Source organism: Lissotriton helveticus, chromosome 8 (genome assembly GCF_964261635.1).
Source record: "Lissotriton helveticus chromosome 8, aLisHel1.1, whole genome shotgun sequence".
NCBI classification, from domain to species: domain Eukaryota; kingdom Metazoa; phylum Chordata; class Amphibia; order Caudata; family Salamandridae; genus Lissotriton; species Lissotriton helveticus.
Window position 1 is genome coordinate 975874145 of NC_136069.1, and position 27503 is coordinate 975901647.

The 27503-nt window shown below is 44.2% G+C and overlaps 1 protein-coding gene across 1 annotated transcript in view; it reads left to right on the forward strand.

Moving 5' to 3' along the window:
- LOC144773041 (von Willebrand factor A domain-containing protein 5A-like) overlaps positions 1-27503 on the forward strand; it is a 584045-nt gene that overhangs the window by 72582 nt on the left and 483960 nt on the right. Inside the window, exon 3 of the mRNA XM_078657811.1 lies at positions 11536-11738. Within this exon, the coding sequence (XP_078513937.1) occupies positions 11536-11738 (203 nt within the window). The remainder of the gene's footprint in view (positions 1-11535; positions 11739-27503) is intronic.

Sequence of the window (27503 nt, forward strand, 5' to 3'; positions counted from 1 at the left end):
GTAGCGGCCGCTCTCCGTGCTCCCCAGCACCGTCTGGTTGCTGAGTGGGTCTCTGTAGGCCGTGTTCACCAGTGCCGTGTACCACTCCAGGGAGCGGCCCAAGCAGGGCGCCGAGCAGCCCTGCACCAGCAGCACGGCGGCCAGGGGGGCCCGCACCACCGCCATGGCCCTCGGTGAAGGGCCGGGGTGAAGAGGAGCTGCGAGGCGGGTACAAGGCAGACGACGGTGGGAGGAAGGCACCGGACCCGGAAGTGTGAGAGGAGAACAGGTCAAAGCGGGAGGAAGGGAGCAGGAGACACAGCCGAGCACTGCAGGAGCCGGGCAACGGCAGCCCAAACTGAAAGCCCGAACAGGAAGCATCCTGCTGTCAGAACAAACACAGCACGCAGGGGGAGGAGACGTGAAGAGGGGAAGGCCTGGGAGCAGGCATGCACGGGCTGAGATGGAGGGGGAGCACGGGGAGGAGGCATGCAAGGGGGGCCTGAACCTTTTCACTGATAACTACAACAAGTTGTGCACTATCTGGCAGATGGGGACATTTAAGGCACACAGAAAATAGACCTAAACAAAACAGGGTCTACAATAATCGAACATTGAAGAAACAATGCCTTAACCAAGTTCATCACACGCATAGCTTGCTTTGCATGTAAATTATACAGGGCACAAGTCCTAAACAAGTGCTCGCCATTTGTCACTAAGCCCTGTCCTTTTCGGATTGGGGGGCGTGTTTTTTAGTTTTTCTCCCCTCTTCTCCATTGGCTGGAATGTAAACAACGGGCGTGTTTTAGACTTGTTGTTTACATTCCAGCCAATGGAAAGAGGAGAGAAAGAAACGAAAAAAACACGCCCCCCAATCCGAAAAGGACGGGGCTTACAGCGAGAGAATGACGGCACTGAGACCTCTTCTCCAATGGCTGGCTGCCGTTTAGGAGGCCAACCAATGGAGAGAGGGGCTGGGTTTACCCTCGCTACTCGGTCATTAAGTCTCGCTGGCGAGACTGCGCATGTGCGCAGCCTACGCCAGTCTCGACCTAAAAACTGCTTTATTTAAAAAGCAGTCAGACATGGTGATCAGCTGACCCCAGCAGGCCACAATCCCTGTGAGAGCTGGCCTTTCCCAATAGGTCGCAAAATTGTGACCTACCATATGAATATTAATGAGGCAGGTGTCTTGGGACCCATTTGGGAATCTCAAACAGTGTCTCAGACACTGTTGTACATCAGGTTTTGTGACTCACAAGCTGCGAGTCACAAAAAAATTGCAATTTGCAATTCACAAACCCTAATAGTTGTACATTTGGCCAGACATGATTTGATGGAAAGACTGCTGTTAAAACAACAGAAATGCATCTCCTAGACACAAGCTTATATTTTCAATCTATTAGAGCAGATCATTGTATACAGTGTAGTGATTGAACGCTCTATACATGGCATGAACCTAAAAATCCCATTCCCTTCCCTCCACTCTGACTCATCCCACACTTTCTCTCTACTATGGACTCCCAGATATGCAATTAATACCGCTGACATCTTACCTTTATTAATCAACTTAATTGATCAACCCCTATTCAAAACACTAGAGTAAATGTATGAGATCTCAAAAGCACAAACTTACCAATCTTAACACAATTCTACTAGGAAAAGGAAGCACATATTACTCCACTATTACCTGTTTACCTCTAACCTTGGAACAAAGAGTGGGGTTCTATTCAACAAAAAGAAGTTCAATGCCTCATATGGGGTAGTAAGCGCTATATGAATTCAAATGACAATATAATGTGTGAGTTCATAAGTATTGAAAAGGTGGGGTTCAAGTTATAGTTAGCTCAGTAAACTAACTGGTGGATTTCAGAGTTTTTCTAAACATTTTCTTATTCTAACTATGATATCAATTACAACACACACACACACACACCTACACACCTACACACACCTACACACACCTACACACCCACCTCTGCAGAGTTTTATCATCAGTAATTTAATTGTGAATGTTGCATGGCCAATCGGAGTGCTCGCTCCCGGGGTAGTGAATTGGCCCAAGGGGATATAAAAACTTACTGGACAAATCCAATCCAAAATCCATTACGAAATTGGATGTTATTCTTGTGAAGAAGGCTTTTATTTCCTCTAGGTACTTAGACAGGGAGGCCGGTGAAATAAGGAAAGGAAGTGTACGCAAACATGTGCTATTAAAAACAACCCTGCTCATGGAACCGTACTTGTCATGGCCAATGACAAGCTATGATCGCTTCCTGCTGACAAGATTTAGGCTGGATTTATTTCATTTATTGCTGGCCGTGCCAAAGGGAGCCCACCGTGGACAAGTGTTGCCGGCTTGCGGCTGCGACGAAAAGTCTCCGCAAGACCTGGCACACTTTTTATTCTTTTGTCCATTTTACATTATACCACGGAGGTTATATTTAAAACCCTGTCTTAAAAAACTGAATTTTTCTCAATTTAGACCAGCACTTTGTTATCTTCAGATGTTAGGCTGGGATTGTACCTTATTTGTGTGTAGTTTTTTAAAATTAGCACTCAAATTTAGGAAAAGTATGGAAGGCTAACTGTGCTTGTAACAGACATATTTTAGAAAAATATTAATTCTCTTATGTCTGCCGAATAACCCTTTTTTAACATTTGAGCGTACATCTTGCCTGTAACTTTTTTGTAATCATTTATAATCAATTTAACCAAGTCATTTTTAACTTTTTTATGTAAATATGAATCAATATACGTTTTGTGTTTAATGCTTTTATGGTTGTTATTTTAAATAACCGAATAAAGTTATTTGACTTGACTTGACTACTGGACAAATCAGAATGCTCTAAAAAATAAATGGGTTTGAGGAAATCTCCTGAGATTCCCTCGGACCCAACTGTCCAGATATACAAATATTTTTAAATCTACAAGTCATAAAATTATATATGTAAATACATATATGCACACCAAATGCCATTTGTTGACTGCTGAACTCCATAAAATAGGTGCCTCCGTACGTGTAAATGGCCCCATGTTGCTCTAATCGAGACAAGGTTTCAAAAAGAAACAGGAGCACTCTGCGGGTTGCTTTATATTCGGCAGTCAAGAAATGGCATTTGGTTTATGTGTTTGATACTGCTAGAACTGCTGCAAAAATGGGACATTACCAAATAGAATGGTGAAGGCTACTATAACCGCATCTTCGGACATTTGATACTAATTGGCAAGTGTGGCATGTTCTAACTAATGCCTTAAGCAAGATCACTCTCTGTTATACATCTAATATGCATACAGCCAGCATTTTGTAACATGGGTACATTGTGCTGTGTAGATCTTTTTGGAGGAAATATGAACAAAAGTTGTTATAATCGGGGGCGTGGCTTGCAGCTGTGGAGAATGGCTGCTGCCTATACGAGCTCCTTTCCTTTTGCTGACATTTCGAGCTATCCTAAGCCATCCAAGTTTGTGTGCTGCAGTGGGATGGTGGGGGTTTGACTCCTGACCGCCCGTGCCGCCTTTTGGAGCCCCAGCCGTAGCGTCTTCCTCTGAGAAAGGATCCGGATTGTGTGGTGCTCCAGCCGGGGAAATGGTGGACCCGAGATGCGACCTGTGCTGAGTGGCGGCCCTGGGGCGTGACGCCGGTCTTGCCCCGAGAGATTTGCTGCCTGCAGTTGGGTGCGGCGATTGACGGCAGCAGCGCGAGACCTGGGCTGGTGAGTCCGCGTCACCCTACTCTGTACGGGAGGAGAGAGGGTGACGATCCGACGGATGCCCTGAAAATGGAGGCCCCGGCTTTGCGACCTATGCGGTGAGAGAGGCTGGGCAGAGGCCGACGGATCAGTGGGGGTGCCCTGCGGGGGTCCGGGGAGTTATACGGAGGTCGCAAGTAGTGGCAGCGGTGGGCCTCGACAGATACACAGGCCCTATTGGTTCTGTGTATGGGCGGAGAGGGCCCGGGAATGCAGGACTTAGTGGCGGCTGAAAGTTGGACTGTTCGGTAGCTGCTACGGCCTTCGGAATGTGGCCCACTGCAGCGTGCATCTGGAGGTGGTGGCGCTTGAACTCCCAAAGGAGGCCCGACACTATACTGGTGGTGGGGGAGCTGCCTGGCTTCAAGTGGTGAACTAGAGGAGCGCTGGCTGTTACCCACTACATGGAAGGGGTGCAGCCCGTTAATGGGACTCTGTGCAGGGCCTAGGCGGAAGAGAAGTGTGGAGAGTGGTGTGTCGACCATTGCCTCAGGAGGCAGGATAGGCGACTGTGTTCAGCGTGCTTGGATCCCGGGGAGTACGTGGGGCTCTGCGGGCTGGAGCCTGATGGGACTGATGTGCAGGCGCTGTCCTGCTTAATATTCCTTAAGGCTGTGGCCTCCCAAGTGGTCCAGCACCTGGGGGCAATATATCAAGAAAGCTGGGAGAAGGGAGTTCTGCCGCCTGACCAGCGTCTAGCCAGTATAGTTCATATCCATAAGGCCGGAAAGCCGGTGGACAACTGTCGCTCATATAGGCCGATTTCACTGATTAACATTGAGGCAAAGGTCTTGGCAAAAGTCCTCGCCACGCGGCTGGGAACGGTGATCTCCGCTCTGGTGCACCCGGACCAGTCCGGCTTCATGCCTCGGAGAAACACTGACCGTAACATCCACGACTCCATAATGTAATGGCGCATCGGGAATATCTGGAGGAAGATGCAGACATATTGTCACTTGATGCATCCATGGCCTTTGATTAGATCAAATGGCTATATCTTTTTGAGGTTCTGGTGAGAGCTGTGTTGGGTCCTAAGTTTATACGGTGGATGAGGTTGCTAAATACGGACATCCAGGGACAGGTCAGAGTCAACAACTATACGTCCCGAAAGTTCACCATGAGGAGAGGCACCAGACAGGGGTGCCCTCTGTCACCACTGTTGTTTTCCCTCATGTTGGAGCCCTTGGCGGCCTGGATCCGCCGAGACGCAATGGTGCGGGGTTTTAGATGGTCAGATGAATGTGAAGATAGAATATCTCTATATGCCGATGACATATTGTTATATCTTGCCTCTCCGTACAAATCAATCCATACTTAACATTTTCACAAACTTCGGGAAGTATTCAGGATACGCAATCAACTGGAATAAGTCCGTGTTGTATGTGCTACATGGGCAGACCCCCCCGTCTCCCTAAGGACTGTGCGGTGATGGTCTCAACAGATGGATTTAAATACCTCGGAGTCTTCATAACACCAGATCCGGCTCTCTTTTACAGCTGTAATTTGGCACCCCCATTGGCCAGGCTGCGCTCGGATGTTAAACATTGGAGGTCGCTGCCTCTGTCGCTGGTGGGCCGCTCTGCTCTTTTTAAAATGCTGGCCCTTCCAAGATTTTTGTACATTCTCCAGAACTGCCCGCACAAGATTTCAGATACATATTTTGTAGCGGTGGAGGGGGAGATTCGCACATTGTTATGGGATGGTAGGGCCCTGAGGATTGCGCTTCAGAAATTGATGAAAGGGTGGTATGATGGGAGCATTGCGCTCCCCGATGTAAGGTTGTATTACTGGGCCTCCCACTTGGTGGTTGTGAATAGATGGCTATACGCCCCACCAGATGACTCGGCATGTGCCCTGGAAAAGTATCAGATGGATAGGTCGGGCTATCTCGGGGCTCTGTATTCCCACACTAAGAAGCAAAGATATATTGGCCTCACTCTGCATACGGTACAGATCTGGCGGTTAGCTAACTTACGTCTGGGCTGGGCAGGGGTGCTCACTACGGCAACGTCATTGTGGGCTTCACAGAGGCTCAGCATGCTTTATCACCCAGGGTTTGACAGATGGGATGTCATTGGTATCTCGACAGTCAAAGACCTGGTTAAAAGAGGAGCGATTCTCAAATTTGAGGCGTTACAAAAGACCTACCAGTTGGCCCGGGGAGAGGTTTTTAGGTATCTGCAAAATAGAAACGCTTTGCAAGCGGCCTTCCCTAGCTGCGAGGATATACCGGAATCGTCACCCCTTGAGGGCCGCCTGTTAGATTGGCTGTTGCAATCCAAGGCGATCTAGTGTATGTAGGTGTTTTAACTGTATTCTAAGTGTCTTTCAGCATTGCACTGGCTCCAGGCCTGGTTAGGCAGAGCCCAGGGTCAGTCAGAGTCAGCTACCACCAGTACCAGTCAACAAAAAATTAGGGGGTGCCCAGGGCACAGTATGACTTTACAACAAGGCCTCTTTCTGCACCTCTGTTGGTTCTTTCTGAATATCTCTTGCTTCTTTCTGCACCTTTCTGCACATGTCCTACCACTGTAGGCATAGTTAGGAATTAGCATTTAAAAAGCCTTAGAAAGTCACATAAACACAGGTTTCAGGAATGGTATAGTTAGAAATTTTCTTTTAAAAAACCTTTGAAATCAACTGGAAAAAAACCATAGGTTTCCGGGCTGTTATAGTTAGAAATTAGCATTGATAAAACCTTAAAAATTCACTGGAAAAAAACAGGTTTTAGAGAAGTTTTAGTTAGTTGGACATTTCACTCGTACAAAACCAGAGAAATGTAGCTGTTATAGTTAGTTGAGCTAACTATGACTCGCGCACCCGCAATGCACTGCTGATGACGTTAAATATTGCATAATTCATGACCTGGTCAGTGACAACACATTTTTCAGTGAATTTATATATTTGTTTAAATGCTACTTTCTAACTTATATATATATATATATATATATATATATATATATATATATATATATATATTACCTACTGGCGGTCGCCAGTAGGTATATATACTTAGGATTTTTTCTCTATGGGATTTTTGAAAATTCTATGTCTAATAACTTTGGCGTTTGTGGACGGAATTGGCTGAAATTTTCAGGAAAATGGAACATTTTGTTTCTGAGCAGCAACTGAAAATTTGGGGGGGTTTGTCAAGCGGGGGCTGAGAAAAAAGGGGGGTCCCAAAACGTGTTTTTCCCATGTTAATTTCCATAGGGCGGTTGGCCTCACTTTTAGCCCGAACGGCTGAATGGATTTCCACGAAACTTGGCAAAATTGTAGATATTGTTTGCCCGATGTGCCTTTGCTAGGTCTCAAGATATGTGCTCCTGTGAATTTTGAGTAAATTAGGTTTAAAAAAAGATATATATCTAGAGCCGCGCCCCGGTGCGCGTACCGGGGAGCGCTCCGGGCGCGCCACGCGACTTGCGCACGGCAAGCTGATTGGTTCTCGGGTGTCTGTAAACATTCGAAACAGTCCGCAGCGGCCGCCATCTTGTGTCTCGGTAGGATTGAGACACAAGAGGTGGCAAAAATCAAAGGGGGAAATGAGCAAAAGGGGGCAGGGTACACCCCCCTGACTCCCTAGTTTTGATGTGGGGGCCATAAAAGGGTCCCGCGGGTAAAAAAAAAAAAAAAAAAAAAAAAATCGATTTTCGCGGGGGGAGCGCCGGGTACGTGCACCGGGGAGCGTTCGGGGGAGCGTACCATGGAGATAAAAAATGACAGACTTTTTTTTTGTAAAAAAAAATAATTTTTTTTTTATAAATTGGAGGTAGTTCTGAAAAGAACTTTTTTTTGTTTTTGTTGTTTTATATTTTTTTAGACTTTTTAAAACGATTTTATTTTTTTTGGGGATTTTTGTCAGGGGAAAAACAAAAACAGGGATTCCAAAACTGCTCAACAGGAGCAAAAAAATGTGAAAATTTAGGGACTGGCAGGGCAGCGGTGTTGCTGTTTCTTTATGGCAATGAGTTCAACACTCTGCTCCCCATAGCAGAGCAGTTCGTCACACTCCGTGCACAGAAATTTGATGCCTGCAAACACCGGCTGAATGTTAGGGACCATTCTTCCACGGGGTGGTCCCGAAGGTGTTGCTCCACCAGTGGAGGTGCTGCCGCCATCTGTGGGTAAATTCCGTGCCAGCTCTCTGACACTCTCCCTGGCAAAGTTGTTAGGGTGTCTTCTTTTCACATGCCTGATTAAATTAGCATTTCCAAAACTATATTTTTTCAGAGGATTGCCTCTGGATAAACTACTACCACATATTTTGCAGGTTACTTTTGGAGCGTTGACTTTTTTTGGTCCTTCAGGGATGTCATAGAATTTCCAGATGAAATGTTTTTTTTTCTTCTGCTGAGGAGGGTCCTCATCTAAAAATCCGTCTGAATCACTGCTGGATGACTCTCTTGCAGCCATTGCTGTAGATCAGAAAAGTAGGAGATGAACACAGTACACAGAACAGCTCTTGCTCTCTCCAAGTACAAAGCAATAGTGAGAGAAATGGGTGGGTTTCACACAATTTGGAAAAAAAAAGTTCTGAACCAATGAAAAGTGTTATTTTAAAGTCACATGGTTTGACGCGCTTACGCTACGCGCCCCATGGCGCGTCCCGGGGCGTGTTTCGTAAGCGCATCAGGGCGTTTACGTTGCGCGATCGTATGCGCTTCCGGGTGCGCTTACGCGGTGCGTCGTAAGACGCATCTCGCGGCTACGCGATACGTGTCTTATGACGCAAGGCGTGGCGGCTACGCAATACGTCACGATGTTGTTTTCGTTCGCGGCAATAGCGCTATCGGGACGCTCATCAGTACGCGCCCCGGGGCGCACCGCAAGATTGCGCTTACCCGTGCGTTCACCGGTCCGCGCCCCGGGAGCGCACCAAAAAGAATTTTTAAAAAAAGACAGAATTATACAATATAAAATTCGATTTAAAATGTATTATTTTTTAAAACTATAAAGATTTGCTATTAAAAACCTATGAAATTCACTGAAAAAACCATAGGTTATAGACCATATATAGTTAGGAATTAGCATTTACAAAACCTTGAAAATTCACTGAAAAAACCATAGGTTATAGACCATATATAGTTAGGAATTAGCATTTACAAAACCTTGAAAATTCACTGAAAAAACCATAGGTTATAGACCATATATAGTTAGGAATTAGCATTTACAAAACCTTATTTTACTCACACAAAACCATTGAAATTCCATATATAGTTAGTTGCACTAACTATATATCGCGCACCCGCAATCCACTGCTGATGATGTCACATATTACATCATTCATGACATGGTCAGTGACATCACTGATGACATCACTGATGACATCTCAAATGACATCACTGATGACATCTCATTTGACATTACTGATCACATCACTGATGACATCATTCATGTGATGATACGATGAACCTCTTCAGACTCTAATATAACCTTAGATACACTCAGTGTAAACAGACACTCACAGACTGTCACTCAACCATGGAGTTACTCACACACCTAGTCAGTCTTGCAAAGAATCAATCACACCTCCATTTCCTCAACTATATAGTTATACACACCTTACTTATTGAAACATATAATAACACATATTTACTCTGTTATACAATCCCTGATACAAGTTCACAATAATCCATACAGCCACTCACACATTCACTGGCTCTTATGCACAGTTATTTATATATGTCAACTCTGATACAAGTTCACAATAATCCATACAGCCACTCACACATTCACTGGCTCTTATGCACAGTTATTTATATATGTCAACTATCACATGTACTGTGTTTTACATATGTACTTACTTTGACATGTAGCACTGAGATATCCATTCACTCACCAATACACTCATGCACACAGTCAACCGCCCATACAGCTGTTTCCACATGCACTTTTGAACCCATACATCTAGTGAATCAACTGCTCACACATCTATGCACAGAGTCATACACCTCCCAGACACCCACACACACACTCAGTCTCCCATACAAATACTTGGGCAACTAATCAATAACCCATATAGTTAGTCATATAGCTAATGATCAACACATGCATCAGATTACAAAACAACAGACCCAATGATGCACAATTTAAAACAGTTTAGTCACTAACCCATGCACTCAGTGAGACACATTTAATCACTCACTTATACAGTCAGTCATGCACCTACTAAATCCTTCATCCAGACACTTATACATCCACTCATTCTTCAATATGTAAGACATATTTTAACTTTACAGAAACATACAGTCACTGGATGTTGTCATCAGTGATGTCATTTGAGATGTCATCAGTGATGTCATCAGTGATGTCACTGACCATGTCATGAATGATGTAATATGTGACATCATCAGCAGTGGATTGCGGGTGCGCGATATATAGTTAGTGCAACTAACTATATATGGAATTTCAATGGTTTTGTGTGAGTAAAATAAGGTTTTTTAAATGCTAATTCCTAACTATATATGGTCTATAACCTATGGTTTTTTCAGTGAATATATATATATATATATATCTCCTCTGGGATTCAGAGCTGTGTGCATAATCTGCAGTACTTTGATTTGAACCCTGGCAGAGATTTATAAAACAAGTCCAATTAAGTTGGGTTGTAATTAACTCTAATTATTAAAAGCTCTGGGACGAATAATTATGTGCTCTGTGCGTGATCAGTAGAATTGCATAGCCCTAGTGTTACACACACAATTAACAATTTGATTTGGGAGAATTATGTGTCCAACCTAAAGAGACTATGAAACTTAAGTAAGACTGCAATGTGATATTTTTATTGGTTTGTACTGAGTCCATAAGGATTCAATGATCTTTGTGAATAAGGGAAATAAGGGGAGGCTAAAGGCAGCTACATGCTCCAGAGGGAGCATTCAGTGGACTTTCTCTGAAGATCTGGGACCATATTGCTTACAGGGTGCACTTTTCCTGTTGCGCAACGGTACACCTTTAAAAAGGTGTACCGTGGTCAAGCAAGGAAAGGGACCGCTATTATGATGGGTGCGCTCAAAATCAAGCTGCACTGGGAGCAGTTCATTCAAGTGAAATATGGAGGTGCTGTTTACAATCTGCTCCGTGTTCCACTGTACAGGTGGCAATCCGCCTGCAGTTTCAAGGGTGGAGAGAGATCCCTTTTGAGGCGGGTGCAGTGAGTGACTGCACCAGCATACTAGGAGATGTCTGGGGGTTTCATGTGGAAACCCCCCCCCCCCCCCACTGAAGACTGCCTTTTAGGGGCGCACTGACAATGTGCCAACATTTTGTGGCACACTCATAGTGCGCGTCTGACAGTTTCTTCGTCTTTGCGGCTGCGCCCATAATATGGTACGAGCGCAGAGGCAGAGAGATGCTCATTTGCATGGGGCCACGCTCCCATACAATTAAAGGCACGCCACATAGGCGCCAGAGCTATCAGTATTGCAGAATGGGCTGCATAAATATCTACGGTTCCTTCTGTAATACCAAAGTGCCCTGGGGTGCACAAAGCAGGTGCACTCTCCTATTTCGCCTATTTCGGTCATAAACCATTCCATATGCTTTGCTTAATCACTTTGGGGGAGTCCTAATTTAAACAATTGATTTTGCATTGTAGTTTTTAAAAGTCCTTATTTTCTTTTCCATTTCTTACATGGCCTCTGTCTTCCAGTGTTTGACTTGCCTTGTCTCAGCTCTTCCTAGTATCTTTTCAGTGAATCCTGACCTCCCCATCTCTATATTTAGTTAAAGTTACAAGGTTTTGTAGCAGATATTCCTATTCAATTTGTATTTGCTGATATGAATTTCTCTTTTTCTCCAGTCCCTCTTAAGAATATCTCAGTAGATGTCCAGGTGAAAGGATTTGTGGCTGATGTTTCCGCTACATTGAAGTACAAGAACGAGGAGCAGAACCCATTGGAGGCTGTCTTCGTTTTCCCCATAGATGAAGATTCTGCTGTCTACAACTTCGAAGCTGTCGTGGATGGAAAGACGATCATAGCAGAGATTCAGGAGAAAAAGCAGGTAAAAGAGATTAGTATCTTAATTGCACTCTTGGGTTTATTTTATTTTTAGATACAGAACATTGATCACTTAAACATAAGCACCATCCATTTTGGGCATAGGGATAGCGATGTACATTTTTTAAACCTTTGTTTCGTCTCCTTTTATCAGCAGTGCACAGGTGTGACAGTTGACTACACACCACCAGTATCTGAGTGCAATTCCCTTCCTTGTGTGTTTTATCTCTTCCCCTGCAAATGTCTTTGTTCCACTCCTATGTTTTTTTAAAATTATTTTCATTTTTTAGGAAATGCGTGCAAGCAGGGCTCAACAATTACCCAGAGAATATAGGAACAACAAGAGGGCTTATACATGTTAATGCTTTATGCAAGCTCAGCTTGTTTCTGCTATACATACATTAAGGTCACAGTGCAGTTCCATAGTCTCTTTTTATTAAAGTCTTGATACTACAAGATAAGACACATCCACAATCGTAAGTGTAATTATACAGCTCATGAGAGGCACAGATTCAGGAGTACGCTACCCCACAGGTTAAGGTCATTCATACATTTGTGGCACTCCAGGACGTCCTTGGGGCCCACCTACCCCTCCTGTTACCTACAGTAAGTCCCACACAGCAGGATTGCTGAAAGGTTATCAGAGGCCATGCACCATTTCTCCACCACTCTGCAAACGCGCCTCCTAGAGCACTACTAGTAGGGGGATGAAGTCTCCTTGGCTACTGAGGGTCCTTGAGGGCCAACTAGCCCTCCTGTTACCTCCGATAAGACTCACAAAGCTGGATTGCTGAGAGGTCGTACGAGGCCGCGCACATCTTTCTCCACCACTGTGCAAATGCACTTCCTGGTGCACTTCTGGTTGGGGAAGAAGTCCACTTAGTCCTGAGGCCAGGAGACGCATTTGCAGAGTGGTGGAGAAAGGGCTCTTCACCTCCAAATCCTCTGTAATCCTGCTATCTGGCAGTTAATGGAGGTAACAGAAGGGGTTCCTGGACCCCGTGGACCATAAACATCATAAGGGTCTTCGTCCCCCAACCACCATTGTGCCTGAAGCACATTTGCTGAGTGAGGGTGAAGGGGACATGACCGCTGGCAAATATATTTTTGAATGGAGCGGGGCTGCATGGCCCCCCTTCAATGGGCCATTTGCACCACTCCCGGGCCACTTGAAAAAATATATATATATTTTTAGCAACAAGGGCAGAGTGTGCCTCCCCCCCCTTAAGGGCCATTTTCAAATCCTCTGGAGCCTGCCCCCTTTTCTATATTTAAAAAGAAAGAAATGGAAGGGAGGGGCCTCGTGGCCCCCCTCCCTTGCTGATGTTGCCCCCTGGAACCCCATCCAACAGGCCTGGCCGGTAGTGTGGGTGCCCAGGGCACCCACATTTTACACTTTTTTAATAATTAACCCTGGGGAGGTGGTGGTCCCCGCGGCACAGGGGTTTGTCGCTTAGGCACCCACTGCAATACTACATAAACTGACCCAGGAGCTGAACCACCAAGAGGGCTTTATTTAACGAAGCAAGGTAGACGAGCTTCACTTTTAAAAATATATTTAGTCGGGAATCGCTGACCCAGCGCAACTCCAGCCAATTTAAAAAAAAATGCTTTTTGCCCCCCCCCCCCCAATAGGCCTAGGGGGTCAGGGTGTTCTTACCTTTCCCCCTTTTCTTTTATTTAAATGTTTTTTCTTGTAACTCTACCGAGTCACAAGCTGGCTGCCAACACTTCCTGGTTTTATTTAAATGTTTAAATTGTGTTAAACTCAGGTGTTTGCTATGGCACGATCTTGATGAGCCATTTTCTCTTCTAGTCCTATTTTTCCTGCCGCTCTACGTTCTGCCCCCTAGTGTAGTCTCAGCTCAGTAAATTGATCTATGGCATTTCCTACCAGGGTGCAGTATTATGTCTTCATCAGCCTCTCTATAATTTATGTAGCCTCTAATGGTCAAATTCTAGTGGAGCCAATAAGAAAGGCTGGTATTTTTCTAGTGCACGTCTTGGTTGTAGGTAATAATAAAACTGTGACTTATGACAAGTTGAATTCCTCCATGTTTAATTGTGTAAAGAATTTGATCTTACCTTGTAGCAAACAATGCTTTATTTGGTGATCCCTTTATTGTATTGTATTGTAATTGCATTTATATTACGCTTACTACACCTGATGAGGCACCTAAGCGCTTTTTCGGCGAGTAGCACCCTACTCTGCAACCTATAAAGGATTAATGTTGAATTAGTATAGTGAAATATGAAAGTAATTTGAGTGGTGGATAGGTTTGTCAGTTATTTGGATTCAGAAGGATAGCGGAGAGATAGAAGAGGAAAAAAGGTTTGCATTTATATAGCGCTTGTTACCCCTGATGGGGCATTGAAGCACTTTCTTGATGAGTAGCAAGGTACTCCGGAACCCATAAGGATTAGTGGTGAATTAGTATAGTGAAATATGAAAGTAATTTGAGTGGTGGACATTAGTCAGTTATTTGGGTTGAGAAGGTTAGCAGATGGATAGAAGAGGAAAAAAGGTTTGCATTTATATTGTGCTTGCTACCCCTGATGAGGTGTTGAAATGCTTTTAGAATTAGTGATGAATTAGTATATTGAAATATGAAATTTGAGAAGTGGACATGTTAGTCTGTTATTTTGATTGAAAAGGATAGTCGAGGGATTGAAGAGTAAATGATGTAGACTTTTTTTGGGGGGGAGGTCATAGCAGCAGTGAGAGCCTTGGGATGAGTAAAAAGGGATGTGGAGGGGAAGAGTCCGAGGGAAGAGTTTAGAAAGGCTTGTTTTGGGGTATCATTCTAGTAAAAAAAGGTGTCAGATGGTGCAAGGAAGGGTAGAGTAGGGGAGAATCTAGAAAGGGCTATCTTGGGGATCATAGTAGTGGTATGGGGTTTGAGATGAATGAGAGAGTTGATGTAGAGGATACGTAAATAGAGATATTGGGTGAGAAATAGAGTAGTGCATTGAATATGCTGAACTAGAAGAAAGTCATTAACATATAGATCCATAAATACAAGGAAAGTTTATAGATGCATAAAGGAAGTAAGTATATGTAGATTAAAGATATTGATAGAGGTATAGGGGGAGAAATAGGATAGTGTATTGAATATGCTTTTTTGGAGAGGAAAGTAATAAATATAAATATATCCAAGTACATGGAAGGTATATAGATGCATAAAGGAAGTAAGTATAAGTAGATTAAAGATGCATTCGATAAACTTTGGTTTTCAAGTGTTGTAGTTGTAGTAAAAAATAAAAACATAATTATTCTACATGTTTATACAAAGCAATACACATATATAGGTACATATCTATAGTTCAAATAAATGCTTATATACAGAGGGATATGATGTATATTTCTTGCGTATGGTGCTTATGTGGGGATGAGCAAATTCTTGAGTAGTTTCCGGACGATAAGGTGGTTGTCGGTGGATCTTATGTTGGGGGGTAGAGTTCCATATTTTGGCTGCTTGAACAGAGAAGAATGTGCCACCCATGGTTTTTTCTTGTAACTTGGGATTTTGAGGCGAGGTGCCCCGCTAGAGCTAAGGTTCCTATGATGAATGTGTTTGCTGATTTTATTCCTGATGAAGAGTGGTCCCATTCCATACATCGCTTCGTGGGTGATACAAAGCAGCTTGAACGTGGATCTTCTGCCAACTGGCAACCAATGCAGGGCTTTCAAGGCAGATGTGGTCTCGATGTTTGATATGCAAGAGTAGTCTGACACCCGAGTTCTGAATATTTTGTAGTCTTTTCATAGTTTGAATTTGAATTTAAAAACATTTATACAGCGCACTTTTACCCAGCGGTTTCATGGCGCTATTTAGGTTGCGATGGACGGCAGCAGTTAGAGGGGGTTTAGACGGGGTAGGCTTGCGCAAATAAGAGGGTTTTGAGTTCCCTCCGAAACTGAGTGTAGGAGGGCGTTGTGCGAAGGTCAACAGGAAGAGAGTTCCAGAATGCTGGAGCCAGGACAGCGAACCTCGCTCCACCTGCCTTCTGTTTTTTAAAGCGGGGGGTGACTAGGAGGGCCGAGTGGGAGGAACGTAATTCTCTGCCTGGAAGGTAGGGCACAATGGCAGAGCAAAGAAATTCAGGGGCGGTGCCTGACCTAGCCTGAAAAGTGAGACAGCCAAGCTTGAAAAGGGCACGCTCTCGCACCGGCAGCCAGTGTAAAGCTTTAAGTAGTGGGCTGGCCCGATGGTATTTAGGGAGGCCATGAATCAGGCGGGCAGCCTGATTCTGCACCAGCTGCAGACGATGGATCGCGTAAGCTGGGGCCCCATTGTATATAACATTGCCATAATGAATACGGGACAGTACCATGGCCATGACAATCATTTTCAAAGCCGGGAGGGAGAAAAAGCGGGAGACTTTCCTAATTGTTCTTAGGGAGAAGAAGCAAGAAGAGACAACCGAACCAATGTGTGAATGGATAGAAAGTTGTGAATCCAAGAAAATCCCTAGGGTTTTCACTTTGGAAACGGGAAGTGGAGTTGTTAAAGGTGATCCAAGGAAGAGGCTATTGGTGTAATCAAGTTTGGACAGAACAAGGGAGATGGTAGCTTGGACCTCGTGTGGAAATCCTAAATGGGGGTAGATTTGTTTAAGAGTTTGTATAGTAACAAAGCGTGATCTTGCTAGTTTGTCCACTTGGGCATTCATCAATAGCTTGGAGTCCATGGTCATTCTGAGGTTTCTTACTTCCTTCAATACTTTAGGCAGTGATCCCAGTTCATCAGACCAGGCGGCAAGCGGGTCATACTGTTTACAATCGCCACACGTGCGTATTACCGTTTTGGAAGCATTCAATTTGAGATGGCTCCAAGTCATCCAGTGATCCACGGCTCTGAGACAACTGAAAATTGGCGTGTTTCCGATGTCTTTGGGGCATTCCATTTGAAGGAGTATTTGTGTGTCCTCTGCATAGTTATAGCATATGAGGTGAAATTGATTGATCAGTATCGGTAATGACTTCATATTGATGTTGAAAAGCATGGACAAGATGATAGAGCCTTGAGGGACCCCAGGTTTTGTGGAGTATATTTTGGACGAGAAAGGTGGGGGTATGGATGATATTAGATCTGTTTTACACGTAGGAACTGATTCAGTCTAAAGAAGTCCCCTCTATGCTGTCTTCGTAGATTCTTTGTATCAGAGTGTCATGGTCAACCGTGTCAAAGGCAGCCAAGAGGTCCTAGAGGAGTAGCGCAGCAAAACGCTTGTGGTCAGATGTGTTCTTCAGGTCATCCCAGATGGCAAGGAGGGCAGATTTTGTGCCTGTTTCTGGACGGAGTCCTGTTTGGAAGTTTGAAAATATGTCATTGTCTTCAATTAATTGTGAAATCATTTTAAACAAAACCACTACACCCAAAAGATTAGTAGGCAGAGTGTTCCTTCCCCAGCAGTCCCATTGCAACCTTTTAACAGGGCACCATGTTGGAATTTCCAAAATAGCATGGGGTTACTTGAGGTGTTTACACTTAAGTATTCATAACTTTGATTGATCATGCAGCTTTGATTGTCAAGCAGTCGCTAAGTCAGCCCTGGATTAAACAACTGTAGATTTGTCCCAGTTGGCCACCAAGCGCAATGCTTCCATATAAATATTTACTACATATACCAGTCTCTGGCATGTCCAACTGGGATAACTTAAACAAGCAGTGGCAAAGCCAATAGGTCTTGCCTATCTATGCAACATCTTTGCCCATGTTTTTTAGCTATTTTACAAACGGTTAATCAACCTGAAAGAAAGCAAGTAACTAGTGTTTCCTTCAGATAACTTTTGGGCTGCCTCCATTTTTTAAGACATTTTGCAACAAACGTAAAATATGAAAAGTCTCTTCAAAATTTTTAAAAATCTATTTTATTCACATGCAAAGCAGTTTCATCTTAGAAGTAGTAGTACATCAGAATAAATCAGTGCAAGTTTTTTTTTAAAGGAATAGTTTTCAAACATGAATTTTAAAACATTCATGCTTTCACCCATCCTGACAATGCCAATAGTGAACTAAAAGGCATGTCAGTTATGTGCATACTTTGGATGGCATGGGTTGCTATTCGACATGGACAACATTTTAGTCAAATTACATTTTGGAAATGTTTCCATACAGCACACATCCTGAAGGTATGTATTTTAAGATCGTATTATATGTAATACTGAACAAGCATTGGCAAAGCCAGTAAGTTTCGCCCATTCGAAATCTATTGTCTTTGTCAGTGTTTTTTGTGCATGTTGAAGATGACTATAATATAGACGTGAAATAACGGAAAGAGCTGCCAACTTGGGGAACTGGGTTCTAGTCTCCGCATCGGCTGAACATCCTCAAATCTTGGCCAAATCCTGTAATTTCCCCAGTGCCATAAAAATGTGTCTTTAGTCAATATAACTGGTGCTCTTATAAAGTGCTGACTTTATACAACTTGTATGTGCTTTTTATAAAAGACACCTATGCTGTGAAAAAAGGTGATCCATTCACTTTTAAGGTCTGCTATTGCCCTAGATGAGGAGAAGATGAAGCCTGAGAGGGAGGAAGCCTGTTAGGAGATAGAGGAAGGGTAAGTAGTGTGCCCACAGAAAGCACTAGGACGGCAGACGGTCGGCAGGGAGCAGGGAGATATCGGCCAGAGCTGGTTCTGAATTAGGAGCAGTAGTAAAATATAGCAATAATTGGTATTCAGTGGGTTTCCTAGACCTTTTGGCCCATGTGCCACTGCACCTGCTGCACCACTCAAATATTGGCCCTAGTGCCTGTAAGTTAATTGCACTTGTGACTGCTTGTTTAGTAGTAAAATGTAGCAATAATCGGTATTCAGCAGGTTTCCTAGACCTTTTGGCCCCGGTGCCTCTGCACAGTTCAAATCCTGACCCTAGTGCTTGCATGGGAATTGGACTGGTGACTGCTTGTTTAGTTGTAAAATGTAGCAATAATCGGTATTTAGTTTGTTTCCTGAAGTTTTTGGCCCATGTGCAACTGCACCTGCTGCACCATTGAAATCGCAAACCTAGTGCGTGCAAGGTAATTGCACTTGCCAGCTTGTATAGTTGTAAAATATAGCTATCATATGTGTTCATTAAGTTTCCTAGATCTCCTGGCCCCTGTGCCACTGCAGCTACTGTACCATTCAATCATGACCCGAGGGCCTGCAAGGTAATTGCACCGGTGACTGCTTGTTTAGCAGTAAAATATAGCAATAATCTGTGTTCAATGGGTTTCCTAGACCTTTTGGCCCCCGTGGCATCACCTGCTGCACCATCCAAATCATGACCCCAGAGCCTGCAAAGAAAAATGAGGAAATCCTCTATATTAAGAAATGTATGTGTTCCAAGAAAGACACAGTTGCAGATGGAATACATAATTATTGTGTAGCTAAACATAAGCACGAAAGCTTTTGTAAAATGTGCCTTTAAACTTCTCCAACTCTTCAAAGCAAGTTGCCACAGATGTCATAAATAAAGCATATGCTTTACACATAAAAGTAAAAAACATGCATTGTTAAATTATGTCACAATGGGGCTGGCTGTTTCCTGTGAGAAGATCTTCTTGTATGTTTGACAGTGAATGGGCCATTAAGAGTGTACATTGCCAAAGATCACCATATGTTAGGCTGACGCGGAGACTGAAATACGGTTTTATGCAGTTTACCAAATTAAATAGACTCGCCAAAGAAGAGGAATTTCGCAAAAATGTGTTCAATAGGAAAAAGTCTCAGCAAAAATGCAAAAAATGTATATTCTCACATTGATTCATTTTATAGTACTAAGACAAGACTAGAAAATCCGGCCCGCAAGCGCTCTCCTGATCTTTGCATGTGGCCTCCTTTTACAACAGGCAAGCATTTATTTACAAGTTAATTGACATCAAAGAAAGCAAGTAACTAGTACATCATACAAAGTCAGTTTTTTTGTAAGTAATAGTTTTCAAACATGAGTTTAGAAACGTTCATGTTTCCACCCAACCTGACAATGCCAATTGTGAAATTCATGCCCCACAAATTAAAGGCAAATGTTTTGTGCAGCTGAAGAACAAGATACCTTTTGAGATGGCGATGTCTAAAATACATTTTAAAAAAGAGGCACAAGCAGGTTTCATGGAGAAAGCTCGCTACATTCCTCTTTCCTCAAAGTGCTCTCACTTTGAATTCACCCAAAAGCAAAATAAACACCAAGCTCCCTCAAAGACACAGCTTAACATTTGACCTTGGTCTTTGAATGCCCAGCAAATGTGATGAGATAAGAACAAGATTTACAGACCTGTTAGTTACAGAAAATTAGTTTGTGGAAGACTACTGTAAACATGGCTTTGGCACAGGGAGGTACAAACTCGAGTGGTACAGCCTAAGTCAAATAAAGCCAGGAAATAGAAAGCCAGAGAACTTGAGTTACAAACCACAAAGCCAATAGCAAACAAAGGGTGGAATGCCTTCCCAGGTCAACTTTCTGAAACTCCCCAAGATGTCTTTTCAATCATTCAAACAGAACATTTGTATGGCGCACTACTCACCTGTGAGGGTCTTAAGGCACTGGGTTGGGGGGTGCTACTACTGCCGAAAAGCCGGGCCTTGAGGAGTCTTCTGAAGGCTAGCAGGTCCTGGGTCTGCCGTAGGAGGATGGGGAGGGTGTTCCAGGTCTTGGCGGCGAGGTGGGAGAACGATCTGCCGCCGGAGGTCGCTCTTCGGATGCGGGGTACGGTGGCGAGGGTGAGGTCGGCGGAGCGGAGCTGGCGGTGTACAAGCTGAGTCGTCTGTTGGGGTATGCTGGTCCGTTGTTGTGGAGTGCCTTGTGTGCGTGGGTGAGGAGCTTGAAGGTGATCCTCTTGTTGACGGGGAGCCACTGCAGGTCTCAGGTGGGGTGTGATGTGGCTGCGGTGAGGGATGTCGAGGAGCAGGCGTTTTGAATGTGTTGAAGTCGTTTCAGGAGTTTGGCTGAGTCTCCTGCATAGAGGGCGTTTCCCTACTCCAGCCTGCTGGTGACGAGGGCCTTGGTGACCGTCCTTCTTGTTTCGGTGGGGATCCACCTGTAGATCTTGCGGAGCATGCGGAGGAGGGTGTGGAAGCAGAAGACGGCGTGGACCTGCTTTGTCATGGAGAGAGTCGAGGATGAACCCCAGGTTGCGTGCATGGTCCGTGGGGTGGAGCCAAGGATGAGGACTTAGGGTCTTGTCTGAGTTTAGCTTCAGTCAGCTGTTCTTCATCCACTCGGTGACGGCTTTCATTCCTACGCTGTCTGGTAGGCTGCGACCTAAAAAGAAAAATTTGGGCCGCTTATAGATAATGCGCCTTCAATGTCATTCTCTCATTCAGAGCCTCGTACAAAGGCATCTCGACATATCAAGACTGCGAGAGACTCAATGTCCAGTGCAAATAGCAAGAGTGAATCCTAGCACCCCCAAATCATTGCCCCTTTGAAGAAGAAAGGGAGTGGCCATGACACTGTCAACCTTAATCAGTTTGTGAGCACCCTGGCAAGTATTTTGATATCATTGTTAATTCAGCAATAATCCAGAGATTGTCCAGAATTCAGCTGAACCAAAATGGTGGCCATCTAGAGAACCTTGGACCAAAAAACCCCTATGCAGTGCTTATGCATAGGCGATCTAGCTCTTTATTATCGTCATCACTGAGTGTTGGAGTCCGCAACTCCCGATTCAGGGGCTGCTTCATGAATGGTCTGCTGACTAAGTGCATAGTGGAATTACTGTTTTTATTCCCCTACGGTATGTAAAGTGACTTAATTTAACTTGCTATTTCTCCGTGTTCGATCATTATTTGAGACCACATAGATCAGAAGTCTAGGCACGCCTGTTCACTGTTTCTAAGCTGTTCTGTCTGAAAATCAAGCTCTAGATCAAATATCGAGTTAAAATAATAATCCACTTTACACACTGCAGGCACATAAATACATGGGCTCAGCTCTGCGCCAGTGGAGCCTATCATAATCCGGAACCTTGTGAGCTTCATCGTCACTGCTTGTCATTGAGCGAGCAGCTTATAGGTACCTGTAGTAATGAGGCAGTCCAGCAGCTATTTTATGTTATCTTGGTACTGACTAATCCATTGGAGCTCACAGTGACAGAGCTACCTTGGTTGCCATGTGTCGGTTAGCAAGCAAGTTTAGTAGTTTGCCAACTTTGTCTCCTGTTTCATAGACCTGTCTCTGCTATGCCATCACTGCTTGTGGAACCATGGCCAGCTGACCGAGGGCTAACATAGTTGATGCCAGTTGTTAAAGTAACGCCTGGCCCTGAGCGGTTTAATGCCAAAATATTTTAATTTTGAGACTTCCTGCAATTTTTGTCTGAGTTAGGAAAGGGCAAACCCCCTTTTGCAATTTGTGCCATAAGCACTCTCATTCAAGCTCATGGGTCGATACATTGCCATGTATCTAATTCCATGGTACCATGCCATAATTTATTATCAAGCTTGTATGCAGTTTATTGTAAATACATTATTTTGAGAAAGAAGCTGGTTTTATGATGAGTCTGGACTGGACCAAAGCCGAGATATATCAAGGTATCCCTCAATGCAGCAAATAAAGCTGGTAGGGAGATATGTAACCAGGAATGAGGCCTAGAAAGCAATTCTCTTAATGTTTACATCTGTTGTGCGGATGTACAGAACCATATCACCAATGTGAACATTGATAGGAAACATAACTTTTTTTCAGCCGATGAGTAAATTATTTTACAGAGCATATTAAGAATTATACAGATAGAGCGAAAATGATGGGAGCATTACAGCAAATAAATCCTTCATGTAGGGGCAAGTCTTCCCTTCCTCTGATGCCAAGCATGACACTACATCACAATACAGTAACAGTACACTTTAGCTCCCAGAATCCAGCTGCATTTGACTGTATACTTCCCTTTGACCCTGTACAGTGCTCCTCCGGCTTGTGACTAGGTTTGTGTTAATCAAATATCACATATATACATACCGGTCACAGAGTATTTCCATCCACAGTTGCATCGGCCTACAGGTTAGGCTGGTAAACAGCCTGGCATCAGAGCACTCCTAAAGAGAGGTTGTCTTTTCGCGAAAGAGGACATTGATGAGGCAGCGGTTATGGTGCCTCCAAACAGTGGCCAGGCCTCCTTAACCCCTCTCCTCCTCCGTTACACACTAAAAGCCCTGTGGCTGTCTCATCACAAGTGCCTGAAACAAATCGGTGATGTTAACTATCCGTTATTGCATCGATTTTCTGTGAAAATCAATAAATCACAAAGAAATCAGTAAACATAAGAAAATACCAGATTTAGTGAGTTACAGGCTCTTCTGAGAAAAGAAAAAAAAGGTTGCCATCGAGGAAGAGTTTTGTGAGGGTAAACAATGAGTCCTCCTTCCTAGGAAAGTGACACCCAAAGACTTACATTAGTGTGCCAGCCACTTAAATGGCGCATTCAAGCTGAGGGTGTCAGCTTTACATTTCCTAATTCTCGTCTGAGTTAACGCTTATTTCACGTACCCGACATCACATGCACTGGAAATACTTTCAATCTTGTGATTTTTGGGACACCATTTTCTATTCTTTGTGCTGAAGTTCTGCATAAGGTATTTACAACGATTTTGTTGGTACTGATATCGCATGTAAGACACACACTCCTACTCTGTTCATGCGCATAAGTGAGTGACTTTGCTGAATATGAATGAACCACTCTTTATGTTGTTCTGCTCTGTCAACTTGCAAAAGATCTGTCCATCGCCTACACAATGAAGAACGTTTCTGGAAGTGGAGATTAACAATCAGAAGCAGTAGCAAACCCAACGACTCGGATTTCCCATCTCAGAACGAGCTTCATCTTAACTATGTGTCACAATGTCTGATGGTCAGAAAGGTGACCAAACCTTTGGAAATCATTGCATCATTTGTTATCACAATGGATGCTTCACATGAGATCCGTGTATGAAGGGTTTGCTAGTCAGTGGTCAGGAAGTACAAGGGACTGGGAGGATGGCGCAGTTGTAACACGAAATAGAAGAGGTGTATATGCTATTCATTGGACAGGTCTTCGCTTGTTGGCGGGCAGACCGTTCATAGATTCTGATTTGATCATAGATTTGGGATCATGTGTAGTAGATCGTTAGATCAAAGGCCAGTTGACCACAGCCATAAGCTTCCTCCACATCAGTGCCCTGGAGTTAACAGCAACCTTAGCCTTGAAGACTTTCAGACTCTCACATACTCGGCAGGGTAGTGTGCGTTTTGATAAGCAACATCAGTACATTGTTTTACGGAACAAGTAGAGAGGGACAAAGACAATTTTTCTGACCCATCATGGCTTTACAGCGTGACATTTGGTTAACCAGAAATAATGTGTTCGAGGCATATGGGCTGCAGATGGTACATTTATGAATAGATCGCCATCTGGTGTTGGGCTCGGATGATTGCACTTGTTTTTCTCTTGGAGAAGTCTTTGTCGTCACGGGATCGATGACTCCTCCTTTGGGTGTTAGTGCGCATGGGCATCGGCTCCATCCTTAGATTGTTTATTTCCGCCATCGGGTTCGGATGAGGATCGAAGCGCTCCAGATCGACTTCGACAAAGAAAGTTATATTCGGCGCGTATTCCCTTCCAATTCGACGGTATTGTTGTCGAACGCGGCTACACTTTCATTTCGACGCGTTTCGACGTCAACAACAACATTTCTAACTGCTACGTCGACGAGACCAAGAGGCCCATCTCGACGTAGTCCATGGAAAGGACTCCATTCAGAAAATGTCCAACGTGTGGTGCTAAGTTTCCACACAAGGACCTACACGAGGTGTGCAACCTCTGCTTGTCCCCTGAACACGAATCCAGGGACTGTGAAGCCTGCGCGGCATTCTCCTCCAAGTCGACGATTAGAAACTGTCGAGCCCGACGACACGAGGTATCGAGAATGCAGTCACAGGCAATCCCGGAGCTGTTCGAGGACCAGCGCCCCGAAGAGGAGGAAGAAGAGGAGGACGAGGCGGTGTCAGAAGCGGACGAGTCCAACGTCGAGGAAATCAACGTCCATCAAACCGTGAGTGACGACGTCCCTTTACCAAAGAACAGACCCCGCACGGTGTCGACCCCGCCTTCGAGCCCGGTCAGACAACCGAAAAAAGTTTCAGACGCCTCGCCTTCGGGCCCGGCAACGAAACCGAAACCGAAACACTCGGTCTCCCACCATGGTGGATCCGAAAAACGGCCCACCTCGACATCGACACCGAAGCTCCATACAAAGGAAAGCTCGAAGTCGAAACAGTCCATATCGAAACCGAAACATGCTTCGACGTCGAAGACAACCTCGACACCGAAGACATCCTCGACACCGAAAACATCGGATTCGAATAAACTTTCGGTGCCGAAAACACAAATGGACAGTCAGAAGAAAAAGCACCTTTCGGAACCAAAAACTTCGGTACCGACACAGGAGCATCAAACCGATCACAAACAAAAGACTTTGTTTATTGATTCACAAACTGGCAAGGTAGTGACAGAACTACTTAAAAAGAGGAAGAATGAACAGTCGGACGACAAAACGCCTCCTCCTAAGAAGAGAACAATGGGGACGAATACAACTTCTCCCCTTTCTCCACAACCTAGAGACACACCCTCTTCTCCTCTTCCTCACACTAGGCCAACTACTCCTTTCACACCACGCCCATCTACACATATAACAGATGTAGAAAGTGACACAGGAGAGGGAGAACATCCTAGGGAGGATGAAGACACGATCCCAGAGGATGCAGACCCATGGGAAGATTATAATGTAGGGTCAGATAATGATAACGACCCTGAACTCTATCCCTCAAAACCTTCACCACCTGATGATAATACAGGTTTTGTACAACTAATTAATAGGGCAGCAAAATACCACAAGGTAGAGCTACATGCAGAACCTCAAATAGAGGATTTCCTGTTAGAAACACTACCTGCTGCACAAAGAACATCAGGAACACTACCAATGCTTAAGGGTCTCCTCAATCACACATCAGAAATATTCAAAGACCCGGTGAGGGCTAGGGTATTAAACCCAAGAATTGATAAAAAATATAAGGCAGCTCCAAAAGACCCAATATTTATCAAGGGACAAATTCCTCTAGACTCACTAGTGGTCACAAATGCTCGTAAGAGAGCAAACTCTTTAACTACAGGAGAAGCTCCGCCTCCTGACAAAGAGTCTACGCTAATAGATGCCTCCGGCAAGAGAGTAGCATCCCAAGCGGCAAACAGCTGGCGCATAGCTAATACGCAAGCGCTACTTGCACGGTATGGCAGAGCTCATTATGATGAATTAGAAAAACTCATCACGCATCTCCCTAAAGAACATCAAAAGAAGGCAGATCAACTCATACAAGAGGGAAAGATAATAACTAATACTTCCATTAAGTGCGCACTAGACGGAGCAGACACTGCAGCAAGATCCATAAACACAAGCATCATGCTAAGAAGACATGCATGGCTCAGAGTTTCAGGGTTCAAACAAGAGGTACAAACATCATTATTGAACCAACCTTTTGATGAGAAAACACTTTTCGGCTCAGGGACAGATGAGGCCTTAGAAAAGATGAAAAAAGATACGGAAACGGCTAAATCAATGGGAGCATTGCAACAGCCAACACAAAGAGGTTCCTTTCGTAGATCCACCTATAGAGGAGGATCCAAAAATACAGGTACAAGCCAGCAACCAACCTCTTTTACACCGACATCACCCAGAGGTAATTCTAGAGGCAGTTACAGAGGTAACAACAACAAGGGTAGAGGTCGAGGAAACAACAACAACCGCAACTCTCCATCCCCAAAGCAGTGACTTCATACAGCTCCCCCCAGACCATATAACACCGGTCGGGGGACGCCTATCACAGTTCCTACCTGTCTGGGGAAAACATCACATCAGACTGGTGGGTGAGACAAATTATCCAACATGGTTGTTGCCTGGAACTCACGGATACCCCACCAAACATCCCCCCCAAACAGCGTCCAATGAGACAAGATCACCTAACACTGTTAAAACAAGAAGTACTATCCCTGCTAGAAAAGAATACCATAGAGAAGGTTCCACAACACCAACAAGGAACAGGAGTATACTCCCTATACTTCCTGATCCCCAAAAAAGACGGGTCTCTAAGGCCAATACTAGACCTCAGACCTCTCAATGCATACATAAATTCGGAACATTTCCACATGGTCACGCTCCAACAAGTACTTCCTTTACTGAAGAAAGAGGACTTTCTTTCTACACTGGATCTAAAAGACGCTTACTTTCATATCCCCATTCACAAAGCCCACAGAAAATACCTCCGGTTTGTGGTAGAAGGACAACATTATCAGTTCAAAGTCCTTCCGTTTGGTGTCACAACGGCACCAAGGGTGTTCACAAAATGCCTAGCAGTGGTTGCAGCTCACCTAAGAAGACAACAAATACATGTCTTCCCTTACTTGGACGACTGGCTAATAAAGGCCAAGTCACAAGAAGAATGTCTTCAGAACACACAAAAGACAATTCAGCTGCTGCACCAGCTAGGGTTTACAGTGAACTACACAAAGTCCCACCTACAACCAAACAAAGTTCAACAATATCTAGGGGCTACTATAGACACAGAAAAAGCCAAAGTATACCCCAATCCAGCCAGGATCCAAACAATGCTCACAGTCATTCAAAAGTTTCAACCTCAACACTCACTAACAGCGCGAGTGTTCATGCAGTTATTAGGGATGATGTCATCCTGCATATTGCTAATACCATATGCCAAACTACAAATGCGTCCGCTACAAGAATGCTTAGCGACACA